The 24,931-nt window shown below is 41.4% G+C and overlaps 1 protein-coding gene across 1 annotated transcript in view; it reads left to right on the top strand.

Moving 5' to 3' along the window:
* cp (ceruloplasmin) overlaps positions 1–24,692 on the top strand; it is a 55,349-nt gene extending 30,657 nt beyond the window's left edge. Inside the window, exons 10-19 of the mRNA XM_072572025.1 lie at positions 1,189–1,339; positions 3,461–3,673; positions 5,429–5,633; positions 7,939–8,078; positions 8,454–8,582; positions 9,727–9,833; positions 12,755–12,977; positions 16,432–16,571; positions 19,989–20,151; positions 24,451–24,692. Of these exons, the coding sequence (XP_072428126.1) occupies positions 1,189–1,339; positions 3,461–3,673; positions 5,429–5,633; positions 7,939–8,078; positions 8,454–8,582; positions 9,727–9,833; positions 12,755–12,977; positions 16,432–16,571; positions 19,989–20,151; positions 24,451–24,494 (1,515 nt within the window). The 3' untranslated portion in view covers positions 24,495–24,692. The remainder of the gene's footprint in view (positions 1–1,188; positions 1,340–3,460; positions 3,674–5,428; positions 5,634–7,938; positions 8,079–8,453; positions 8,583–9,726; positions 9,834–12,754; positions 12,978–16,431; positions 16,572–19,988; positions 20,152–24,450) is intronic.
* The last annotated feature ends 239 nt before the right edge of the window (positions 24,693–24,931 follow it).

Raw genomic sequence — 24,931 nt, 5'->3', positions numbered from 1 at the left:
AAAACAATCCCCCCATATCATGCTTCATCCTGGTAAATATTCACTAAAATGTGTCCAATGAAATAATATCTTTTCTTAGGTAAGGGTTCCATTCCGTGCGCAGTGCTCCAGATGTGCTCTCACCAGGAAGCTTTTATGGCTTGGTTTTAGGGGATGTAAGCTCATTTGGCTATATGGCTAGTACGTGTTTTGACATAAGCCAGTAGCCCAGGCTCATTCCATTTCCTATCTGCAGTAGATCCAGACCACGCCTGCTCATCCTACCACATAATAAAATCAGCACCAGCCAACTCAAGGATTCTACCTAGAGAACAGAGAATGATAGAGTCATACAGCACAGAAACAGACCCTTTGATCAAACGCCATACTGACCAGGTTTCCCAAACTAATCAAGTCCCACTTGCCTGCATTTGGCCCATATTCCTGTAAACCTTTCCAATCCATGTACCTGTCCAAATGTATTTTGAATGTTGCAACTGTACCTGCACCTACCACTTTCTCTGGCAGTTAATTCCACACACAAACCACTCTCTGTGAAATGTTTAAATGTTTCTCCTCTCACCCTAGAAATCCTCTAAATTCATAAACTGACCCTTGCTGTTAACCTTATCTATGTCTCTCATGATTTTATAAACCTCATTAAGGTCACTTCTCAATCTTCTACGCTCCAAAGAAAGAAGTCCCAACTTATTCAGCTTCTCTGTATAAGTCAAACCCTCTAGTCCAGGCAACATCCTGGTAGACCTTTTCTGCACCCTTTCCAATTTAACAATATCCTCCCTTTAGCAAAGTTAAAAATCACACAACACCAGGTTATATAGTCCAACAGGTTTAATTGGAAGCACTAGCTTTCGGAGTGATGCTCCTTCATCAGGTGATAGTCAACCACCTGATGAAGGAGCGTCGCTCCGAAAGCTAGTGTGCTTCCAATTAAACCTGTTGGTCTATAACCTGGCGTTGTGTGATTTTTAACTTTGTACACCCCAGTCCAACACTGGGATCTCCAAATCATGACTTCCTTTAGCAAGGTGACTAGAATTGTACGTAGTACTCCAGAAGAAACTGGTGTCAAGTGCTAACTGGAAAGTGTTACCTTCAGTACAGAGGATATGTAATTCTTTAGCGAATTACTTGTTGTTTCGTTGATCCTGCTTTAAATGTTGTACATTTTCATTGACATTGACACAGAAAAATGTGGATAAGGAATTCTATTTGCTAGCGACGGTGTTTGACGAGAATCTCAGCTGGTATTTAGATGACAACATCAAGATGTTTACAACTAACCCCAAAGCTGTCGATAAGGAAGATGAGGACTTTCAAGAATCAAACAAAATGCACTGTAAGTCTTTGAAATGCCCAATGATATCTCTACCAATAAATTTAATACTTTAACATTCTAATTTGAAAATCAAAAATTCAGATATGATAAATAATGCTTGCAAGTTTAACATTCTTGAATTAATTGCTTATTTATAAAATTAATTAATTACATTATGTGATTGCTCATTTTGACTTGGTACAATATAGTCAAATATATAATGATTTGGAATGACAATAGTCACATCCGGGTGAGGAGGGGTAAATTAGCTCTCCATTTGCCAGCTTCCTCATTTGATTACAATAAAGTCACGGTGATATCTCTTTCCAGTGAAAATGTTAACTAGTTTTTGCTGTAGCAGTAAAGAACAATCGTAAGGTTTTCATTAGTGTATACACACACACACACACACACACACACACACACATTTAACCTGGGACTATGATGGTCAGTTGATTTCTAGGACCACCAACGGTGGTGAGTATTGCAGTTAACTTGCAAGCTCTTTGTTTCTTGATGTTTCTTTCCACTCTGTGTTGTCACTGAGCCTTTCTTCTTGAGAGGCTAGAGAGTGAGAGAGAGAGAGAGGGATAGTGAGAGAGAGGATCTTCAACAACCAGCTTGGCAGTCAAAAACCCATTGCCCTATCTCAACGACGGAGACAGCTCTTTGAAATAGTAACTGGTTTGTTTATTTCATGTGCGGATGATGCTCCATTTTTAACAGCAATGATTCTCATGATGGTGTAAATCAGATAGGAGATGAGGGCATCTTCATGTCTCTGAGTGTGGGGGCTGACAGATTTTACTGCCTTAGGTGAAAAGGTTTATTTCAGCTCTGGCTGTTACTTGTCTAATCCACACTGGTTTCAGGAACCTCGGCTAACCTGTATGTCCCGTGATACCCGCGTTTTGGGTCCCTTTTCTAAAGAAAACAATTTTGGTCCATGAAAATCCCAAGTATCAATTCAAATGATGGAATTCCAAAATCAATAGTGTGTATTTGTTCCTATGACACATACGCGTATTTGTTTCATGTATTGAATACCTTAGCACAATCATTCTGCTCAAATGGAGTCCAGTGGCCTCAAACAGGACACAATGCCATTCTGTCCATTGTGGTATGTGAGCTGTTCAATTAAACCCAATCCACATCTCTTTCTCCACAATTTTATGATTGTTTCTTTCTCAAATATATGTCCAATTCCTTTTTCAAAGTTTAAGCTTCCTACCATCACCCTTTGAGGCAACACATTCCTGTCTATGTCAACTCAATAAAAAAAAATCCACCTGGCACAATCCCATTGGAAATTAGTCAAAAACAGAAAGTTCATTTGGTTTATGAATGGTGTATTCAAAATGGAACAAGAGGAAAATGTGACATATAAATTGACGTAGGCAAGTGAACTCTGAGCTTTATTGTGTGATATAACTTCTGTTCCATAACTACGGTATAACATTTAGAACATAGAACATTACAACGCAGTACAGGCCCTTCGGCCCTTGATGTTGCGCCACCCTGTCATACTAATCTGAAGCCCGTCTCACCTACACTATTCCATGTTCGTCTATTTGCCTGTCCAATGATGACTTAAATGCACTTAAACTTGGCGAATCTACTACTGATGCAGGCAAAGCATTCCATACCCTTACTACTCTCTGACTGCAGACAATTAATCAAAAAATAGATTCATCCTGACACAGAAGTTTTGCGTGATGGGTTAGAAATCAGAAAGGGTTGATGAATGTTTTATCTCATGATTTAAGCCAATACTGCCACCTGCATGTTGAGGTAACATTCTGGAGTATCTCTAGGTTGCGGGTGTCTAAACAGATGCTGTTGCTGAGGCTGCCTCTCCTTATCGCTAAGAGAGGTTTTTCAATTCCTTATGCACAGTAACATGCTTCATTTACATCTGTTCATAGTAGGTTATCAAACACAGCTCTCTAATGTAGCATCTAAGAGCTCTCTCTTCACATGCTCATTTTGTACTGGTGCCTTCTCGCTGATTAGCTCCATCATCACGATTTGTATAAATCTCATAGTTACATACACACACGCACGAATGCGCACACACATACACACACACACACATCACCCTTTGTAAGCTTTCTCATTTTTTGCTTTGCATTATGATTTTAGCCATCAACGGATACATGTATGGCAATCAGCCAGGTTTGGAGATGTGCAAAGGAAACACAGTGTCCTGGCATATGTTTGGTCTTGGATCAGAAGTTGATATCCATGGGATTTATTTCCAAGGCAACACCTTCACCAAGCAAGGAATCAGAAGAGATGTGGTCAATCTATTCCCACACATCTCAGCCACAACTATCATGCAACCCGACAGTGCAGGTATAATAGCATGTATTCACAATATACATGTATATTTATATTGTGGTTGACAATTTTGATAACAATATACTATGGCCGTCTTTAAGAAACTAAGAAGCATTAATGCATGATACAATTAGAGAGGCTTAATTCACTTCCTAAGACGTAAGTATATCAATGATCCTGGATGGTTACCCCACTAATAGATCCTTTCTTTTCTCTGTTCACCTTATTGGAATGGTCAATGCTTCTCCAGTTCTCTTACCTCTACTTTTGAATTATGGTAAATTGGATTAGAAGTAGATTTATTGTCATGTGTACTCAAGTCACAAAAGCACAGGAGCACAGCGAAAAGGGGACAATATTGCCAACACAGGTGCCATCTTAGATACAAAGTAGCCAGGTACAAAGCTTAGGAACAAAAAATACAGAAAAAACAAGAAAAACATTACACTACCTTACAGATGTACATAGGATAAGTTAAGAAAGTGAGAAATAAAGCTAGAAAAGACAGACATTACAGTCTTTCTAAAAGGATGTTCTGACTCCTCAGTAAGGAGGAGTTATTCGTTATTCTCCACACCACTCCGCCTCTCCCCACCCCACCCCACCCCACCCCACCCCGATAACATATTGCCTTTGTAGAATTATTTTCCAGCCTTCTACCCTTTTGCTTATTCTCTCCAGAGGTGGAATGCAATTCCATGAGAACTGGAAACCGTCTGGTAACCCAGACTGATCGGTTCCTACCCATCAAAGAAAAAAGAACGAGAGAGCACAGATTTAAAATAATGTGCAAATGAAGCAAGGGTGATGTGAGAAGAACAAGCTTCACACAGGCATCCACTGCCTGGAAACATGGTGAAGGCAGGCTCACTTGGGGCATTGGCTGATTACTTGCCTTGTAATGATGTGTGGAGATACAGGGAAAAAAACAGGAGATTGGCACTAGGGAATAGAACTGGTAGAATCAAATATCAGTTTCCAGGCCACTGGTCTATGCAACTCTGGGAAAAAGTCATAGGCATGTTAAAACGATTGATTTGTCCGATCATTTTCTTTGCGCATTTCTCTTTGCTAGACTTTAAGACTGTATTGAAAATGGTGGAGGTAGGGAGAAATGCTGTTTGGCTGATGGTGAAGGGTCACCCAATCAGATAATGAGTCTTCTTGCTTTCCGATTGGCTCAGAGGCAGGGATGGATGGGTTGGCTAACTAATTGGCTGGAATCTGGGGGTAGGGGGAGGGGGTGGTGATGTCATGTGATGAAACCTCCAGGGAAATACCAAATCCCAATAGAAACCCTAAAATTAAGACTTCACTTAAACAGGGGTAATTATAGTGACTGGAACCCCAAACTGTGTGGGAAAGGTGAAAATCCTAGAATAACTGAAGAAGCAATTGTATGGCGCAGTTGGAGTATTTTACGATCATTGGAAGTCAGAGTGTATTGATTAGAATGAAGTTGGCCAGATGGATCTCATTGAATATGAGATCCCTGATTGGGGCTGTTAACCTGGTCCAATCAGGGAGCCCTGGCTGACAGATATAAACAGGAGTCTCAGTGATTCTCCTGACTCTGGGGACTGGCTCTGAGCTGGCTGGTCAGAGTTTGTGTGTATATAAAGGGTGACTTGGTGATGGGATACTGACCTACCTTTCACAGAGTGGGTTCTGATCCAACATTATAGCTTTCTAGTTAGATCGCACACAGCTTTAAAGTGTCATGTGAATAAATTGATCCATCTTAGATCGTGCCTTTATTTGTGTGTGCAGGAGTATTTGAAGTGTCGTGCAAGACGACAGACCACTTCGCTGGAGGAATGAAGCAGTTTTACACGGTGAATAAATGTTCCATGTTTGATTTGCCGGATCTGTTTTACTCCGAGAAGAAGTACTACATTGCTGCTGTTGAAATTGAATGGGACTATTCACCTTCCAGGCAGTGGGAACTTGAAATGCATCACTTCCACCAAGAAAGGTAATTTCTCAATTGATAGGAAAATGCAGGACAAGTTGCCTAAACTGGAGGTGGCTAAGACTGTGTCTGATATTGGCAGGGTGGAAAATTGTCAACAGCATGGGATTAGATTCCCTACAGTATGGAAACAGGCCCTTTGGCCCACACCAACCCTCCAAAGACTAACCCACCCAGACCCATTCTGTATATTTACTAATGCACATAACACTAAAGGCAATTCACATCTTTGGAGTGTGGGAGGAAATCAGAGCAAACTCATGCAGAATGTGCGAACACCACATGGGCAGTCACCAAAGGCAGGAATTGAACCAGAGTCCCTGGCACAGAGACTGCAGTGCTAACCACTGAGCTACCATGATGTGGTGTTTTTTTTATTCAGAATACACAGCCCAAGACAGTGACAGGAACAGATTCAATAGGGACTTTCAAAAAGAAATTAGATATATATTTGAAAATGGTAACATTTGCAAGACTCTGGGGTAACAGCAGAAGAGAGTTATACTAATTAAATGGCACTTTCAAAAAAGGCTTATTGGACTGATAGGGAGTTGGGTTAGTTCGGTTGGCTGGCTTGCAACAATATGGGTTCAATTCCCACACTGGCTGAGGTCATCCTGAAGGGCACTCCTTCTCAACCTCTCACTTTGGCCGACGCATGGTGACCCTCAGGTTAAAGCATCACCAGTCATCTCTCTCTCTCTCTCGCTCTCTCTCACATCAAAGAGCAGCCCCAATGTTTTAGCAAGACTATGGCAATTTTACCTTTTATGAGATGAGTATCTGAAATGGGAGGAGTGACTTATGAAAAGATGCTGGACAAACCAGGTTTAAATCTGCTGGAGTTTTGTAACTACAAGGTGGAAACGCCTACGATCCAGATGGAGCCTGTCAGGGTGCTTATGGAAGTGATGTTCCCTCATGTGGAAGATTCAAGAACCCGACAACGCTGTTTGAAAAATGAAGGGTTGCCCAATTTAGACAGAGATAAAAATATCACAACACCAGATTATAATCCCAGTCCAACACTGGCACCTCCACATCATTTTAGACAGAGTTTAGGAGACATCTATTTCTCAGAGCATCAGAAATTGTTGGAACTCTCATACTCAAAAGATTATGCTATTTTTAAGGTTTAAGACAAAGGTAGATAGATTAGCAAGAGGTTAAAAGATTATTAGGATAGGTGGGAATGTGCAATCATCCTATTGGAAACAGTACAGAGAATGCTGGAGAAATTGTGACTGTCAGTGATTGTGGAGAGAGGAATAAAGTCAATGTTTTAAGGCTAGTATGACTTTCCTTCAGAACAGGCATTTGACATCACTGTAATAAAAGATGACCTCCAGCTCTCTGAAGAGGGGATTTTGCAATAATATATTTTATTTATAAAATACCAAAAGCATATTCCAAAACTTTTCAGATTGGAATTAAATTACTCTTCTCCAGTGCCAATCTTCACTGTTCGGTCCCTCAAATTCATGCATTGTGCATTGAGCGACAAGCTGTTAGCCCAAGGGCTTCCGCAAGTTGCCAGCTTCTTGCTACCCTTTTAAGAGACAAAACAAAAGCTGCAGGTTCTGGAATCCAAGACTAGGAGGCTGGCAGAACCTGTGTTATTGTTACACTGTGGCTGAGAGGTATTAGACAGAGATCTTTCCCCACCTTGCCTGTGCAGTGGCTTCCCCAAGCTTTACAGCTTCTACTTGTGGCCCTGGACTTTAGAACATGACCAGTCTGCACCACATGGAGGGTAGTTCTTTACATTATAAGACCAGCAAGTTTTTGACAGACCAAAGAACACCTTTTGCTGAGTTGATGGTCCTCCAGCAGATAGAGGCATAGAGTCATAGAGATGTACGGGACGGAAACAGACCCTTTGGTCCAACATGTCCATGCCAACCAGATAGCCCAACCCAACCCAGTCCCACCTGCCAGCACCCGGTCCATGTTTGGTGTGTATCCCTGGAAAGAGCTCCTGCTCAGGTTGAACTTCATCAAAAATCATTACATTTCTCTCCAGACCTTCATTGTAAGGTGCATTCCAGAAGCAGTGGTCCCTTTACCACTGCAGCTATCGTGATGGCAACATGCAGTGCATGAAAGATCTGATAGGCAGTGCCCAGGTTCTGATGCTCGTTGCAAAATCCTGATGGTGGGACATTCTGTCAAATGACTTTGGTATAGTCTGCTCAGGGAATAATTGATTGGATCAACCTTCTTCACTTTGCATAGGACCTCTAGGATGTTACATGCTGTCCATTGCCTGATGGTGCTCAAAGGTTTTTGCTTGTGCTTTCCATTGCAGTCCTGGAACCCCTTATGTAGTGCGAGGAAACGTGACCATTGGTCCCAAGTATAAGAAAGTTGTCTATCGGGAATATACTGATAAGACATTTACTAAACAAAAGAAGAGAACCACAAAAGAAAAACATCTGGAAATTCAAGGTATGCTTACTTTATAAATATGTTTGCAGGATCATTGCCAGTTTGTTAATCTACAATGTTCAATATGATTATGATAACAGTATTAACTATATTTATATGGCTTCTTTTCTCATTTAAATGTTTTGAGTGATATCTGTGGGCAAAAGATAACAAAGATTCTGCATCAGCAATTGTCAGCACATTAGTATTCAGTTTCAGGTGAACATACCATTTACTTAGTCCAAATTTGTTTAATTTATTTTCAGAACTTTAGTTCCAATGCTTCAGAATGATGTGAAGTGTTATAACTTAGGCCTTGTTTGCTCTTCAATCAGAGTGTGTGAATCAATTTGTTACACCCTGTCAAAGATGTGTTTTATTTATTTCCGTTTCCAGGCCCACTACTTCACGCAAAAGACGGGGACAAGCTCAAAATTGTGTTCAAGAATCTGGCCTCGCGGCCCTATTCCATTCATGCACAGGGAGTGAAAACAGACAATCCTTCCATTAAATACACACTTCCAGGTAAAACCAATCGTTCCACTGTCTGCCCACTCCATCCACCCAATCCCTTTCGGAATTCAGTGACACGAACCTTATTTTCACTAATTGTCATGTTTTCTTCAACTTACTAAATCTGATAAAAGCTTGGATACTGTTGCATTTGGAATGAAGCAATGAGGTCCTCAAAGTTGGAGGTGGATCAGGGATTTCGGGTTGAATTACAGATTCAAAACCAAAACGTAGAGGCAATCTTTGGCTGTTCAGATGCCTAACTCTCGCGACGTGTTGCAAGAAGCAGCCAAGATGCAGGATAACACAACACTTACAAAATGGCAAATAAAGTCCCAAAGAACTGTGGATGCTGTAAATCAGAAACAAGAACAGAAATAGCTGGAAAAGCTCAGCAGGTCTGGCAGCATCTGTAAAGAGAAATCAGAGTTAACATTTTGGGTCCGGTGACCCTTCCTCAGAGAGACCTGAAACATTAACTCTAATTTCTCTTCACAAATGCTGCCAGACCTGCTGAGCTTTTCCAGCAGTTTCTGTGTTTGTTTCTTCCTGCTTTTAGGCCTGATGTTCAAACTCATCTGGAAAAAGCAGGATTCTGCCCAGATCAAAGAGCCAATGGAAACCAATTCTCCAAACAATCAATGAACTCAAGCAAATTGCTGTTCTTCCATGTACACAGTGATATAACTCCATTATAATCAAATGTCCACAGTGACATAACTCCATTGAAATCTTCCTAATATCTCAAATGTTCCGATAGAGTCCAAGGTCTCTCTACTACTTTAGCTTACTCCGATAATGCACAAAACTGACTTGTTTGATTTATATCCAGGGTGTTTCTTTGAACTCAACTCTTTATCCAGATCTTTCTCAGACAGTGCACATTACACAAAGGGTTCAGTGCTCTAACCTCATCATTGTGATTAGAGCTGCACAATGTGACCCCTGTTGACTGTAATATGAAGAACCTTACCCTATCCAAAAGACATAGAAGGAGAAGTTACAGCATCCCTCTGGGGAGAAAAGCTGGACTGGGCAGAGGATTGGAATGACAAAGAAACTGGTGGAACATTGCATTATTAAAATAAAAGCAGGAGGTGAAATTGCTCTATGAAACTTGCCAGTGCTTAATTAAACATTATCAATATATTTGTAGGTGAGACAGAAACATACATTTGGAAGATCCCTCAAAGATCTGCTCCTGAGGATGGGGAGTCTCGTTGTATTTCGTGGGCATATTACTCAACTGTAGATCCAATTAAGGTACACTGACTTACACTCAGGGTGGATTTGCCTTCACTGTATATCTTCAACCAACAAGGGAGCAGTGCTTTGAAAGCTTGTGATTTCAAATAAACCTGTTGGACCAAAACCTGGTGTCTTCTGACTTCTGACCTTGTGGCACCTCCACATCTTCACTTGGGGCTAACAAGGCAAATAATTGATGAGTTGGCCTGGAGAGCTACTCATCCCCAAACACCCCTTCATGAGTTAAGTGCCGGTGAGTGGGCCCAATGGGGACTTCCTTGTCCCACCAGCAACCAAAGCACTTAAGTTGTCAATTAATGGCCATTTAAGGCCCTCAACTCACTCGGCTTTTTTGGGAAGTGAGGAAAGTGGGGAATCAGGTTGAACTGCTTGCTGTACTGGGGGAGGTGAGGAGGGTTCCATTTGTCCTAAGCTGGGGCCAATCGAGAGTGGGGATGGGAGGTAGGGTTTGGCCACTCTTGTATCTGCCAACCTATTAGAAGCAAAATAAAGATAAAACTCAGCACCTCGATTGGCACTCTGGAATCTTTTGGAGTGGGGCAGGACTCCACAATCAAAGACTGTGATTGGCCAAGAGGCCTGCCAGTCAGGTTAGAGTGTAGATTCATTTCAGGTAACTAATAGGCTCTATGTTTCTCAGTGGTTTGACCTGGAGTCATTTAAGGAAGGCTCCTAGATTTTTCAACCGGCAGATACCCACAGACGAAAAGGTAAAGTCACCATACTCCCAGAGGACCAGAGGACTGCTCTCTCATGAGAGAGAAACAATTGGTGGTGGTTTTCCCTGAGGGTCACCATGCCACAAACTGAAACAAAACCTCTGAACGTTAAATATACCAAATGTCTCGACCTATATTTGAAACAATATAGAAAAGATTTGCTCCCTGAAGCCTATTCTGCCAAATAAGATCCTGGCTAATTGGTCGCTTAAAACCCTACATGTGCCTTTACCCCATGTCCCTGAACACCATTGGCTGGCAAAAACATCTATCAGTCTTAAGTTTTAAAGAGACATTTGTTCCAATATTAATGAAGGGTTTCAGCTTGAAATGTTAACTTTCCTGCTCCTTTAACGCTGCCTGAGCTGCTTTGCTCTTCCAGCTCTACATTTATTGACCCTGGCTTCCAGCATCTGCAGTCCTCACTGTCTCCAAGTCAATGAACTATGTGTTTACTGTATTTTGCCTTCAATTTTAACCTCACTTTCTTTAATTATAGTTGTACCGATCCTTTGCTACATCTACGTCAATCACTGATAATTATGCAGCATAGAAGTAATTAACATAAATTGAATGAAGAGTTTGTATCTCGTAAACCTCTCTCCCAGTCTACACAAGTTTTTGAGCCATTTGATTGTATTTTTATTCACTGCCATCTGTCTAATAACACTCACTCTACGCACAGTGTTCCCACAGACTCTGACATTTACAGCTCAGAAGGAGGCCATTTGGCCCATTGTGTGCGCATTGGTCAACAAAGCTCTGACCACACTAATTCAAGTTTCCAGCCTTCGGATCTCATAGCCCTGCAGGCTATGGCCATCCAGTGTATATCTGAATATGGATTAAATGTCATAGACTGCCACCACTCTGAGTGAAAACAGTTCGTAACCCAATTCTATCTTTTACCTATCTATCCCCTCTAGTTATTAACCTCCCCACTAATGGAAAAAGTGCCTTATGGGCGGCACGGTGGCACAGTGGTTAGCACTGCTGCCTCACAGCGCTGGAGACCCGGGTTCAATTCCCGCCTCAGGCGACTGACTGTGTGGAGTTTGCACGTTCTCCCCGTGTCTGCGTGGGTTTCCTCCGGGTGCTCCGGTTTCCTCCCACAGTCCAAAGATGTGCAGGTCAGGTGAATTGGCCATGCTAAATTGCCCGTAGTGTTAGGTAAGGGGTCGATGTAGATGTAGATGTAGGGGTATGGGTGGGTACGCTTCGGCGGGGCGGTGTGGACTTGTTGGGCCGAAGGGCCTGTTTCCACACTGGAAGTAATCTAATCTAATCTCCTTCCCACCTATGCCCCATGTGTTCTTCATTGCCTTCATATTTATTATAAATTAATTAACTCATTGAAAAGCAATGATTTTAAATGAAATGTTTAGCGTTCGCTTTAAAAGAACCAGAGGTGAAGCGATTTATTATGGAGCGAGTTGTTCTGGTCAGAAATTCGCTGCCTGAAAGAGTGTGGGAGCAGAGTCAGCAGTAATGTTCAAATGAAATTAGGAAAATAGTTGAAGGGATTTATTTACAGGGTTATGGGAGAACAGGAGGAAACAATTGAATATCACTGTCAAAGAGCTGGTACAGACACAATGGGCCAAATTGCCTTCTTTACTGGTGCATCGTTCTACAACCATGTAGAATCTGGGTTTGTTAATGTAACTGTGTCTGAGGAGTGAACAGAACATGGCCTGGGTCATATTCTGTTTCTGTTAATCCCAAAATGGGTGAGGGAGCTGGAAGGTCTAAAAAATATATGGTTAGGAATATGCCAAGTGGGGGAAAGGTTGCAATAAATACGCTCAAAAGAGAAGTTGCTGGGAAAGATCAAATTTCAAAGGTGGCAAGTCTAAATAACGTAAAGGTAGGAATATGGGAGAAAGGTTGCAATAAGTACGCTCAAAAGTCCTCTCAACACTATCATCACCAGGAGAAAGTGAGGACTACAGATGCTGGAGATCAGAGTCAAAAAGTGTGGCGCTGGAAAAGCACAGCCGGTCAGGCGGTATTCAAGGAGCAGGGAAGTCGATGTTTCGGGCATAAGCCCTTATTAAGGAATGGGCTATCATCACCAGCCCTACAATTGGTGTTATTTCAGTTCAGCAGAATGTCATGTAAAATACTTGTTATGAGTGTGAGGCCAAGTTAACAAGAAACATATTTCATTTGTCAGTACTTCTTCCTCTGTTACAGGATCTGCATAGTGGTCTGATAGGAACATTGGTAACCTGCCGCAAAAAGTTTTTCGAGTCATTTGGCTTAACAAAATCTGAGCCACATGAGTTCGCTCTTCTCTTCCTGGTTTTTGATGAGAATGAATCATGGTATCTGGATGAAAATATTAAAAAATATTGCCTCAAACCGAATCAAGTTAACAAGGAGGATGAAGATTTTCTTGAGAGCAATAAAAAACATGGTAAATTGACTGTTGATGTGTTTGGATTATGGATACATGTGATAAATAGCCATCTCAAGCCTCATTTTGCACTTTCCAAAATAAAGCAGGGTTCAGTGAAGGTGGATTATTTGTGGATTTTTCTGATGGGAAGGTAGTAGATTATAAAACAAAGAACTGAGGATGCTGGAAATCAGAGACAGAAGCAGAAATTGTGGTTGAAGCTCAGCAGGTCTGGCAATGTTTGTGTACAGAAAGGAGACTTAACATTTCCAGTAACACGATCCATCACTCTGAATTATGCTGTGCTTGTTTGTATGTGTGCGCTGTTCTGAATGGGGAACATTAGTGACTTCTGAGGGGCAGTTATGTTAGACTGAAATATTAACTCTGTTTCTCTCTCCAGCAGCCAGACCTGCTGAGTTTCTCCAGCACTTTCTGTTTTTGTTTAATAATAGTGACTTGTTGAGCCTATCTGAGCATTTGTCCTGGGGTGACCAAATTTATAAAGCAGACTGAAAGTTGAATGGAATCTTTTTTTGAAGTGTTCCTCTGTAGGATCCAACAGCCATGATATTTTTCCATTATATTTAGGGCAGGTGTTTTCTCAGCTAAGAGAATTGATAATTCCTGAAGATTGGACATTGTTATTAATAGACATGTTGAGCTAAACTGCACCATCTCAACCAATTATTTTTTAAAGTGTGCCTTTTTAAATCCTACCTATTCATTTCCTAAATGTGTCAAATGCACGCTGAGCAACATTCAGGGGAAGGTGATGGCCTAGTGGTGTTATTGCCAAACTGTTAATGCAGAGTGGTGAAAGTGAGGACTGCAGATGCTGGAGATTAGAGTCGAGAATGTGGTGCTGGAAAAGCACAGCAGGTCAGGCAGCATCTGAGGAGCAGGAAAATCGGCATTTCGGGCAAAAGCCCTTCATCAGGAATGTGGGTTCAAATTTCTTCCATGGTAGATAATGAAATTTGAATGCAATATTTTTTTTAAAAATCTGGAATTAAGAATTCAGTGATGACCATGAAATTGTTGGGGGAAAAAACTGATCTGGTTCACTAATGCCCTTTAGGGAAGGAAACTGCTAACCTTATCTGGTCTGGCCTCCCTGTGATTCCTGATTCACAACAATGTGGTTGACCCTTAATTACCCTCTGGGCAATTAGGGATGGGTAATAAATGCTGGCCCAGCCCGTGACACCTTCACCCCACAAATGAGTTTTAAAAAATACTTTAAAATAGTCCTCTTTTCAAGTGGTCTCCAGTACTCCCTCCACTAAATACCCAAATGCCAGATGCTAATCTTACCAGGAAGTCTAGCTTACCAATGTCAAACAGACAGAGTAGAAAGAAACATGGTTGAGTTCCCCCCAACTGGATTAACCACAAGTAACTTATACTGAATTAAACATTGTCATGGAAAAAATGTAGAGAATCACCAGGAGACGCAGAGAGTTCAAGTATTAAGTCTTTTATTTGCAAACAAAAAACCATGAAACTGAGAAAGCAGATTCTCGAATGCCCCGAACCTCAGGGTCTGCGGTTTTTAAAAATTTTTTAAATCATGTTTCTGTTAGCTTATCGGCATGCCCAACTATATTAATCAAAGTACCTTTCTCTAGCTACACAATAAACCAATGATGTTAGTTCCCATTATCTCTTTAGTTGTGCCCCAATAGATTTTCCTACATTCTACTTAATGTTATTCTAATGTCACAATTAGATATTTAGTGTCAGCTTTTGCAACAATGGTCCTTCGGTTCAGACCCTACTTAATATTTTCCGAATGTCATGATTAGATATTTATTGTCAATAGTTTCAAGCAGGCTAACTTTACTAACTATTAATTAGATATTTAATGTTATGTCCCAAATATTTATGGTCCCAATCTTGTCATGATGCTGCTTAACAGGGAGGCTAACTTTACTAACTTTGTTATCTCATCTCGCCATCGTGACCTTTCAGCCTCAACCTTACTCTGCTCATTGGTGTAAGAGCATTCCATTATTCTTATCCCATCATGCCTTCCACAGACCCTTTGTAACAGATCAGCAGTGGATGCCATGCTTTACCCTTTCCCATGCTTTCATGCTCTTTATTTTCCATAATATTGGCACAGACTAACTGGGCCAAATAACCCCTTTCTGTTCCATGTATATGCTATTTAACCCTAACATAAGGAACTAGCACAATGCAAGGCCAGAGTTGTATTCTGCTTCTATCTATTCCAGAAGGAGGAGGCAAGTCTAAGTAATACGTTGATAGGAATATGGTAGGGTAAGAGGGAAAAGTTATAACAAGTATGCTCAAAAGTCATGCAACTGACCCATCGTTGCCTCACCCAGTGTGCTAGAGCTGGCAAGATTCCACTGTAGCATTATGTAAAATAGTTTTTATGAATACAATGTCAAGTCAACATGCAGTCATTTCCAGAATTTTTCATACACACAACCTAAATCAGGGATTAGGAAAACTGGTGGATATAGCAGTTTCTACTGTGCTTTCTGAGCTCATATTAACCAAAACCAATTTCCCAATCCACCTTCTTAGCATGCAAAACATTGTCTTTTATGATATCATTGTGTGTGGGAGGTTATGGGTTTACTTTTTGAACTTCTATTTGCTAAGAAGGTTCACAACAAGACATTAGATTCTATGTGGCACAGTGGCTCATTAGTTAGCACTGCTGCCTCACAGCGCCAGAGACCTGGGCTCAATCCTAGCCTCAGGCGACTGTTTCTGCAAAGTTTGCACATTCTCCCCGTGTCTGTGTGGGTTTGCTACGGTTTCCTCCCGCAGTCCAAAAACGTGCAGGTTAGGGTGGGTTGGCCACGCTAAATTGCCCGTAGTGTGCAGGCTGGATGGAATAGTCATAGGAATTCCAGAATTAAAAGTAGTAGTGATGGTCTTTAGAGGGTTGGTGTGGACTCGATGGGCCGAATGGCCTGTTTCCACAATGTGGGGAATCCGTAATCTATTTTTATCAGTAATTTATAATATTATATGTAAGGTAATAGAGAATAAGTTCACTGTTTTATGTTTCACTTCACAAATTGCAGTCTATTTAATTACAATAGTCTATTTTGGGGCAGCACAGTGGCTCAGTGGTTGCACTGCTGCCTCACAACACCAGGGTCCCAGGCTCAATCCTAGCTGCGGGCGACTGTCTGTGTGGAGTTTGCACATTCTCCCTGTGTCTGTGTGGGCTTCCTCCGGGTGCTCCGGTTTTCCTCCCACAGTCCAAGGATGTGTACGTCAGATGAATTGGTCATGCTAAATTGCCAATAGTGATAGGTGCATTAGTAAGAGGGAAGTGGGTCTGGCTGGGTTACTCTTCGGCGGATCGGTGTGGATTGGTTGGGCCAAAGGGCCTGTTTCCACACTGTAGGGAATCTAATCTATTACACAACCCATTAGAAAACAGTACCAGTGGTCTGACTTTTAATCCATTTTATGTTTCCAGCTATAAATGGCAAGCTCTATGGAAACTTGCAGGGACTGGATATGCAGGTTGGTGACAAGGTGTACTGGTATCTCACTGGAATGGGTAATGAGGTAGACTTGCACTCAGTGCATTTCCATGGACACAGCTTTTACTATAAGGTAAAGTAGCATTTTATTGTTTCATTAACGCAGAAAATTGGGCTTCACCTTGCCATTAAACATTTGAAGAAAAGAGAGCCAAACACACATGGAAATCAAAATCAAGCATTCACAGTCTGGCTGTATGGGAGGTGGTGGCCTACTCGTATTGTCACTGGGCTAGTCATCCAGAATGCCAAACTCATGTTCTGGTGACACGAGTTCAAATCCCACTAGAGCAGATGATGAAATTAGAATTCAATAATTAAGAATATGTGGAATTTCAAAAAAACTTGATTAATGAAAAGTATATGTCGGGAGTGTGGTGCTGGAAAAACACAGCTGGAAAGGCAGCATCCGAGGAGCAGGAGAATCGATGTTTCGAGCATAAGCCCTTCATCAGGGAATGAGGCTTATGGGCCAAGGGGCTGAGAGTTAAATGGGAGGTGGGTTTTTCCCTAATGAAAAACATATAATCACTGTCATGAAAATCCCCTCTGGTTCCCTACTGCCCTTGAGGGAGGGAAATCTGCTGGCCGACATCTGACTCCAGATCCCCAGCAATGTGGTTGACCCTTAACTGCCCTTCAGGTAATTAGGGATGGGCAATAAATGCTGGCCTGGCCAGTGACACCAATGTCCCATGATTGACTATAAAAAAAATGGTGGTATAAAAAGATGTAGTGAATTTCAATTCTCTAGCCAAAGAGTAAGGAGGCTCTTCTCTGTCCCTTCTTATTCCTATTTTGGACTGTATTTCATCTGCCTCTCGAGCACCTGCACCTGATGAGGGCTGATCCCTGATTCTGAGCACTCGTTGATAAAGCTCGGCTTGTTGTCCACACTATGTCAGTCATCCATTCAAATGTATCTAGCCAATGGACACAAGATACTTGCAACATCAAGATATCCATTGCCCATCATCACAGTAAGGCTAGTTTTCATTATATTCTAAAGGAAAAAAAAAATATTTTGTGAAACATTTCATTGATAATAAGCTACATATAGTGCTAGATAGTTCCTTGACATCAACTTATGGTGACTTTGACCCAGTACCTTTCTTTTAGCCTCGTGTGTTAGAGATCGTTGACACTGGGGGAAAGAGTATGCAATATTGTCACGTGTATTTTCACAAAAAAAAACACAAATGAAAAGTGTTTAAATTGCCATACCACTGCACCTTTATCAATAACTGAAGACATAGATAAGAAAGAAAATGCTTAAGAAGAATTAAAACAACGTCCACCTTAGGTAAATTCATGGCTCCAGGATAGACATTACCGCTGCAAGATCACCATACCCAGCCTTGGGCAATACCAGGCCGACACCTTTCCCAAGCAGGCCAATCCACACATTCCTGCTAGAATCCTGGGCCAACCCAAGGAACAATCTCACTGCCGGTCACCAATCCTGAGAAGGACAACATTGCAAAAGCCACCCAAAGGAACCCTGGACCAATCTGTGCAATAGATTCATGGATTGTGTCATCAAAGATGCCGAAACACACTACCACCAGAAGCAGCCTTGGTGTAGAATTAAGTGCTGTAACATCAGTAACATATCATACTACACTGAAACTATTGGAAACTTTCAGTTTAAAGGGATACCATTTCCTAAGAGGACGAATTGTAGTGTGTCCACTTCGTTCCTCTAACTCATTCCAATCATTATGCCACATGAGAAAACACCTTACATGCAATTATTTTGGTTTTTAAGTGTGTCCATTCCAATCCTGGAGAAAACCTCTGAGCCAAATTCAAATCAGAAGCTGAAGGTTTTGGAGAAACTCAGCAGGTCTGGCAGCATCTGTAGAGAGGAAAACCTGTCAATGGTTTGAGCCCACTGGTCCTTTTCCAGAACTGAACATAGCTGTGAAAGGGTGATCTTTGTGCTGATGGTGGGGTGGGGTGGTAGTAATGAATATGGTACATGAAGATGGTGCCCAGAGATGTAAAGAAAAAGAGGATAGGCAAACAAAGAGATTACTGATGATAAGCCGAGAGAGGGAGAGAGAGAGAGAGAGAGAGAGAGAGAGAGAGAGAGAGAAATGTTGGGTAGTGTGATAATGAGAAGTGTAAATGGTTGAAAATTGGTTGGTTTTGATGAGAGCAATCCACACAAAACAGGACCTTGAGCACAGAGGGCTGTTGTTGTCACCAAAGTCTTGCCAGACCATTGGGGCTGCTCCCATAGAGAGAAGCGACTGGTGGTGATTTAACCTGAGGGGGCAGAAGGAAACAAACAAGGAGATGATGGTTCGCAATCTGAAACAGGAAGATTCAAACTTGATGAAATGTATTTTTAATATATGTGATATGGGGATGCGGACATTGCTGGCAAAGCCTGCATTTATTATCCATTACGAATTGGCCTTGGAATGGGTAGTTGCAACCCACATTGTGTAGATACCTCCACACTGCTGTTAGGAAGATAGATCCAAGATTTTGATCCAATGACAGTGAGGGAATGGTGGCAGAGTTCCAAGTCAGGATGGTTTGTGACTTGAAGAGGAACTTGAAGGAATGGTGTTCCCATCATTACAATCTCCTTAAGCTTTACCAAACTTAACCATAGGGACTAGTTGAAGTAACAGCATCAATGTAGTTAAGGTTGAGTTATATAAGTACATGAGGAAAAAAAGCATTAGAAAGGTACATTGAGCAGGTACAAAGTAAAAAAGGAAGAAGTTTGTGCAGTGCATACTCAACAACTAAGATGTATTGAGCTGAGTAACCTATAGTTGTGTCATAAATACTGTGCAATACCTACATTGGAATCACCAGGAGTTCATTATTTTCATAATGAAGTCAAACTTACTCTGCCTTCAATTTGAAGCAGTTTTTGTGGTTGACACTTCCCATTGACCCAGCCTGACTGAGGTCACTCCCCAGTTGGAAAATCTCAGCTTTAAAGCTGCATCTTAAACGTATATTTATGTAGCATCTGAGGTAGGATTGCAAAAGAAGGAGAATTGCCTGATTACACCCCATCCTGAGGAAGGGTCACCGGACCCGAAACGCTAACTATGCTTTCTCTGCACAGATGCTGCCAGACTTGCTGAGCCTTTCCAGTGACTTCTGTTTTTGTGACTGAAGAAATCTCCTGGTTATGGTCTGATGAGCTGAACTATACAGATGTTGGAATTGGGGTCTAGATTAGAGTGGTGCTGGAAAAGCACAGCAGTTCCGGCAGCATCTGAGGAGCAGCAAAATCAACATTTCGGACACACATCAATTTTATTGCTCCTTGGATGCTGCCTGACCTGCTGTCCTTTTCCAGCACCACTCTAATCTAGGCTTTGGTTTCCAGCATCTCCAGTCATTGTTTTTACCTAGATCTTGGAGTTGGATTGAGTTGTGCACTTCGTCACAGGTAGATGTCTGTTTAATACCCCCTTGAATTTGACAGGCATGGCTGAATAGGCTTGTTTCCTTGCAGGTCAAAGGACAATACCGTGGAGATGTGTACGATCTTTTTCCAGGAACATTTCAGACTGTGGAAATGGTACCGCAGCATCCTGGAACCTGGCTTCTTCACTGCCATGTCGCTGATCACATCCACGCTGGTATGGAGACAACCTACACAGTCCACGAGAAACCAGGTAATGAGCAAACTGCAAGGACATAGCTTGAACCATCCAAATTGGTTTGGTAACATTGCACATAAAACAAATGCAGCTTGAGGGCTATTGTGTATATCTGCAATGCCCAGTCAAGGGACATGATGGGATAATGCAGCAAAGTATTTACCGAGTTGCTGAATGGCAAATTGTTGTTTCTTAATTACAATGTAAAGATGTGGTTGTTCACAGTGATTCTCTGGAGATCTGTATTAATGATGGTTCACATCTTATAGAAGGAATGGTACAAGTGTCATATTGAGCAGCATGTACTGAGCTATCAAGTCCCTTCAAAAACAATTTATACTTAAGATTGTTCGAGTTATGTTCTGTACTAAAAATGAAATTCTCTTCCTCCATTCTTTAGAGAGCAGCCCAGGATTACATCAATAAGACAACATTTTATGCCCCTGTTTATTTTGTCCACAGTATCTGCATTGCCTTAATGAACCACGGGCAGCACAGCACCAGGGTTGCAGGTTCGATTCCAGCCTCTGGCGACTGTCTGTGTGGAGTTGACACATTCTCTCCATGTCTGTGCGGGTTTCCTCCAGGTGTTCTGATTTCCTCCCAGAAGTCCACAGTCCAAAGATGTGCAGGTTAGGTGAATTGGCCATGCTAAATTGTCCACAGTGTCCAGGGATGTATAGGCTTGGTGGATTAGCCATGGGAAATCGTGTAATTTGAACTCAGCAAAATATGGAAGTAAGAGCTTAATGATGACTGTGAACCAGTTGCCAATTGTTGAAAAAACCCATCTGGTTCACTAATGTCCTTTAAGGAAGGAATCTGCCATTCTTACCCGGTCTGGCCTACATGTGACTCCAGATCCACAGCAATGTGGTTGACTCTTTACTGCCCCCTGGGCAATTAGAGATGGGCAATAAATGCTGGCCTGGCCAGCGACGTTCTCATCCCATGAGTGAATTTTTTTTAAAAATGCAGGGTTTTAGGGTGGGAGTGGTGGTGGATCTGTTTGGGATACCCTTTTGAGGGTTGGTGTGGACTCATTGGGCCGAATGGCCTGCTTTCATACTGTAGGGATTTGATGATTCTAACTGCATGAACGGTAACAGGAATCCAAAGGCCTGAACTATTAAACCCAGAGAATGCACATTGAAATCTAACCATTGTAGCTTCAAAAATGCTTTACATGCAGGGAAACACCAGTGCCAGTTAAAATGATCAGAAGTTGCTAAACTGTTTTACTAATGTGGGAAATCAGCCGCCCTTAGCTGGTCTGACCGACATGTGACTCCAGCCTTATACCAGAATGCTTGACTCTGAACTGTCTGCTGAAATAGCTTTCCATTGTATCAAAGTGTTGTTGTCTCTATGAAACATTTTCTCACGGTAACCGTGATAGGGACTAAATACCAAACTAGCTTTACACAGAGAACTATTTGGAGACAAAATTATTGTTTGCACTGAGTGTTAATATTTGCTGACAAAACCAAACTGGCAAGCGTAAGGAAAACTTGGCAGCCTTCAAAAGAAATGAACATAAATGTGGTAAAATAAATACACAAGGTGGGTTGTAATCTAATTCAAGTAACATACATTACAAAGTGAATTATGAAATGTGAACACAAAGGCTTGACCATTAGTTAAATAAAACACAAAAAGCAATTGGGCATGACCACTGATCAATTGATGAAGACTCTAAACCAATTTTAAAAGGTGTTATCAGCGAGGTTAGGTAAATACAAGAAAACTTTCTCAATGATATTGGACTCAAGCTCCATTCGGTGCTTCCAACAGTGTACAGATAATTCGTGACACCACATCTACAGCATTGGGTCCAGACTTTAGGCCTACCATCTCCAAACAGATATTAATGCATTCTTAGATCTCATATGATCAGTGTTTATTGGACAAGGAAGGAGAAAGAAAACGTTACAAAGATGCAGGAATTTCTGGGTTCATTGCAGTTTTTCTGAGATGTAAGGTATGAAATTGTAAGGTTCTCTATATTAGCAGTATCTTATCATCATTAAATGACGAGGAGACATACGCAAGATCTGAAAACTTTGAGATTTAGTCAATGCAAAGACAGGTTGCAGAACTTCAGAAATTGATTTAATAGATTTAAGGCATTCTTCCCTAACTGAGTGACAGATTGGTAGATAAATCACCTAACATCCAGTTGATTATTGGCTTTTAAATGAAAATTGAATGAAGTCTTGTTTGAAAATGGAATTAAAAGCTGAGAGAACAAGTATTGATTGCAAAGGTTGAAGTAACAAAAACACATTTTGTTTAAGATTTCCATCTTGCTGCCATCAGGTTAATTTACAAGAATACCAATACAAGAGAAATATGAACATACTCTTAACAAAATAGATGGCATTCATTTGCTAGTTCATGTCTCAGGGGGAATGCCCATACCAATCAGAGTTGACCAGCCTGGTTTAAAGTATATACAAAACCTGGCAGTTAATTGTCAATTAGCATCGGACAGTACATTCACCATTGTAACATGTTTACCAATCAGACTCAACTTGCCGATCAATTAACACTCTCCTGTCATGCAGTATAAATGGTGGCTTGCCTCTTAAAGTGGTATTCTTGCAAGTTGTCCTGATGAGTGCAAAATGCTAGGCTTGGACAAAATGTGCCATTTTCAGCTATACTGAGTTCTGTGCTACGAAATGATAACTAAAATAACTTGATGGTTACTGAGCTGCTGGCATCATGAAACTATTAAGACTCAATCAGAAAATGTGCAAAAATTAATGGCTCAACTAAAGAGTTATGTCAGGACTTTGCTTTGCTTATTGAGAAATGGGAAAGTCAGACAACTTTTGAGAGCTAACTTTTCAGAAAATAAGATGGTCTGGTTTGAAGCCTCTATCCTCTGTTTCATTAGATACACATAACAATGCAAACAGGCAAAAAAAGTATGGACAATGATGCATAGCTCTACAACTCAATACAAAAATGAATATTTACAGTTTGTGCACTTCTGTCAGATGTCATAGAGTCATAGAGATGTACAGCATGGAAACAGACCCTTTGGTCCAACCCGTCCATGTCGACAAGATATCCCAACCCAATCTAGTCCCACCTGCCAGCACCCGGCCCATATCCCCCCCAAACCCTTCCTATTCATATACCCATCCAGATGCCTTTTAAATGTTGCAATTGTACCAGCCTCCACCACTTCCTCTGGCAGCTCATTCCACACATGCATCACTCTCTGCATGAAAAGGTTGCCCCTTAGGTTTCTTTTACATCTTTCCCCTCTCACCCTAAACCTATGTCCTCTAGCTCTGGACTCCCCCAGCCAAGGTAAAAGACCTTGTCTATTTATCCTATCCATGCCCCTCATGATTTTATAAACCTCTGTAAGGTCACCCCTCAGCCTCCGAGTACAATATCTACTCAGGGATAAGAGTATCTGTCTGGGTCTTCATGTAACTAAATACTCTGATTTATAGCAAACAAGTCTTTGGAAACACAGGGTGGGATGCCCTGCGGTAGTTGGACCTAGAGTATAGGATTAGCTTCCATTTCTTAATGTTTTCTAATAAACGTCCTCAGGGATGTGAGATCACATCCTTGAATAATGGGACTTCTGGCTGTAAGGTAGGGACACTACCACTAGAGCCCTCCACATAAGATGTGAAAAGAGATGTAGATGTTTTTAATCAATCAACTGGTTATGATGAACCTCTGGAATAGGTAGGATTTGAGCCCCTGGCCTTCTGTAAAGGGGTAATGGTACTAGTATTGCAGTGCAAGAGTCATGAGCTTGCTTTCCTTTCTCTGTCATATACCACTCTACCCAGGAGGACTTTGTGACACGAAGTGCGATATAGTTGGAAGGGCATGTTGTCACCATGATTGGCAGCAAGGGTCTCCCCTCCCCCACTCATTAAGGTGAATATTGCTGAGCCCCAACAAGAAATTCCTGCATCTTTGTAACGTTTTCTTTCTCCTTCCTTGTCCAATAAACACTGATCATATGAGATCCAAGAAAACAGGACAGAGTGTCTCACACATGCCAAACAATATTTAAAAAGCCAAATATTTCATGCTAGAGTCGCTTGCTGAATATGTTTGATTTTCTGCAGATATTTACAAGCTACGATTACTGAGATTTACCAAGTGTTGGAATAGCAACCTTAAAGTGATAACACCTGTACACCAAATGCATTAGCGTATCAGTGAGCAAACCTACAGGACATATACTAATATTAGCATATTCTCTTTTAAACACGTTATTTTCTTCAGAGTGGAAACTTTTTTCTAATAATCGTTCTCCTACTTTTCATCCAGAAAAAAACAGCTTTTTTGGAAAGATTTTTGGTGGCTCTGGCTAATTATAGAACTTGAATCCTTCCTGATCAAGCCGCCTTCAACTAGAGCAAAGAACATTTTGAAGTTGACTTAATTGTAATGTGATACAGGATTGTCATAACGCGGTATTGTAATGACACAGGAATATAATGACATGGATGGTATGTGGTCTGATGCTGCATGTTTCTCGACAGTGACAAATAAAATAAAACCCGAAACAATGTTCTTTGCAGTGACATTAATTGCTGTGAGACCAGCATCTCATTCGTTGCCCAAATTCAAGCGAGGGCCCAGCCGGAGTGAGGATTGGGACAATCAGGGAGAGTGGAGAGAGTTTGTGCCTGGCGCCAGAGGAGATAGGGGAGGTCCTTAATGAATACATTGCTTCAGTATTCACTCATGAGGGGGACCTTGTCATTTGTGAGGACGGCTGATAAGCTCAAATAGGTTGATGTCAAGG

This window comes from Chiloscyllium punctatum, chromosome 6 (genome assembly GCF_047496795.1).
Source record: "Chiloscyllium punctatum isolate Juve2018m chromosome 6, sChiPun1.3, whole genome shotgun sequence".
NCBI classification, from domain to species: Eukaryota; Metazoa; Chordata; class Chondrichthyes; order Orectolobiformes; family Hemiscylliidae; genus Chiloscyllium; species Chiloscyllium punctatum.
This window is presented reverse-complemented; position numbering and strand designations above follow the sequence as displayed.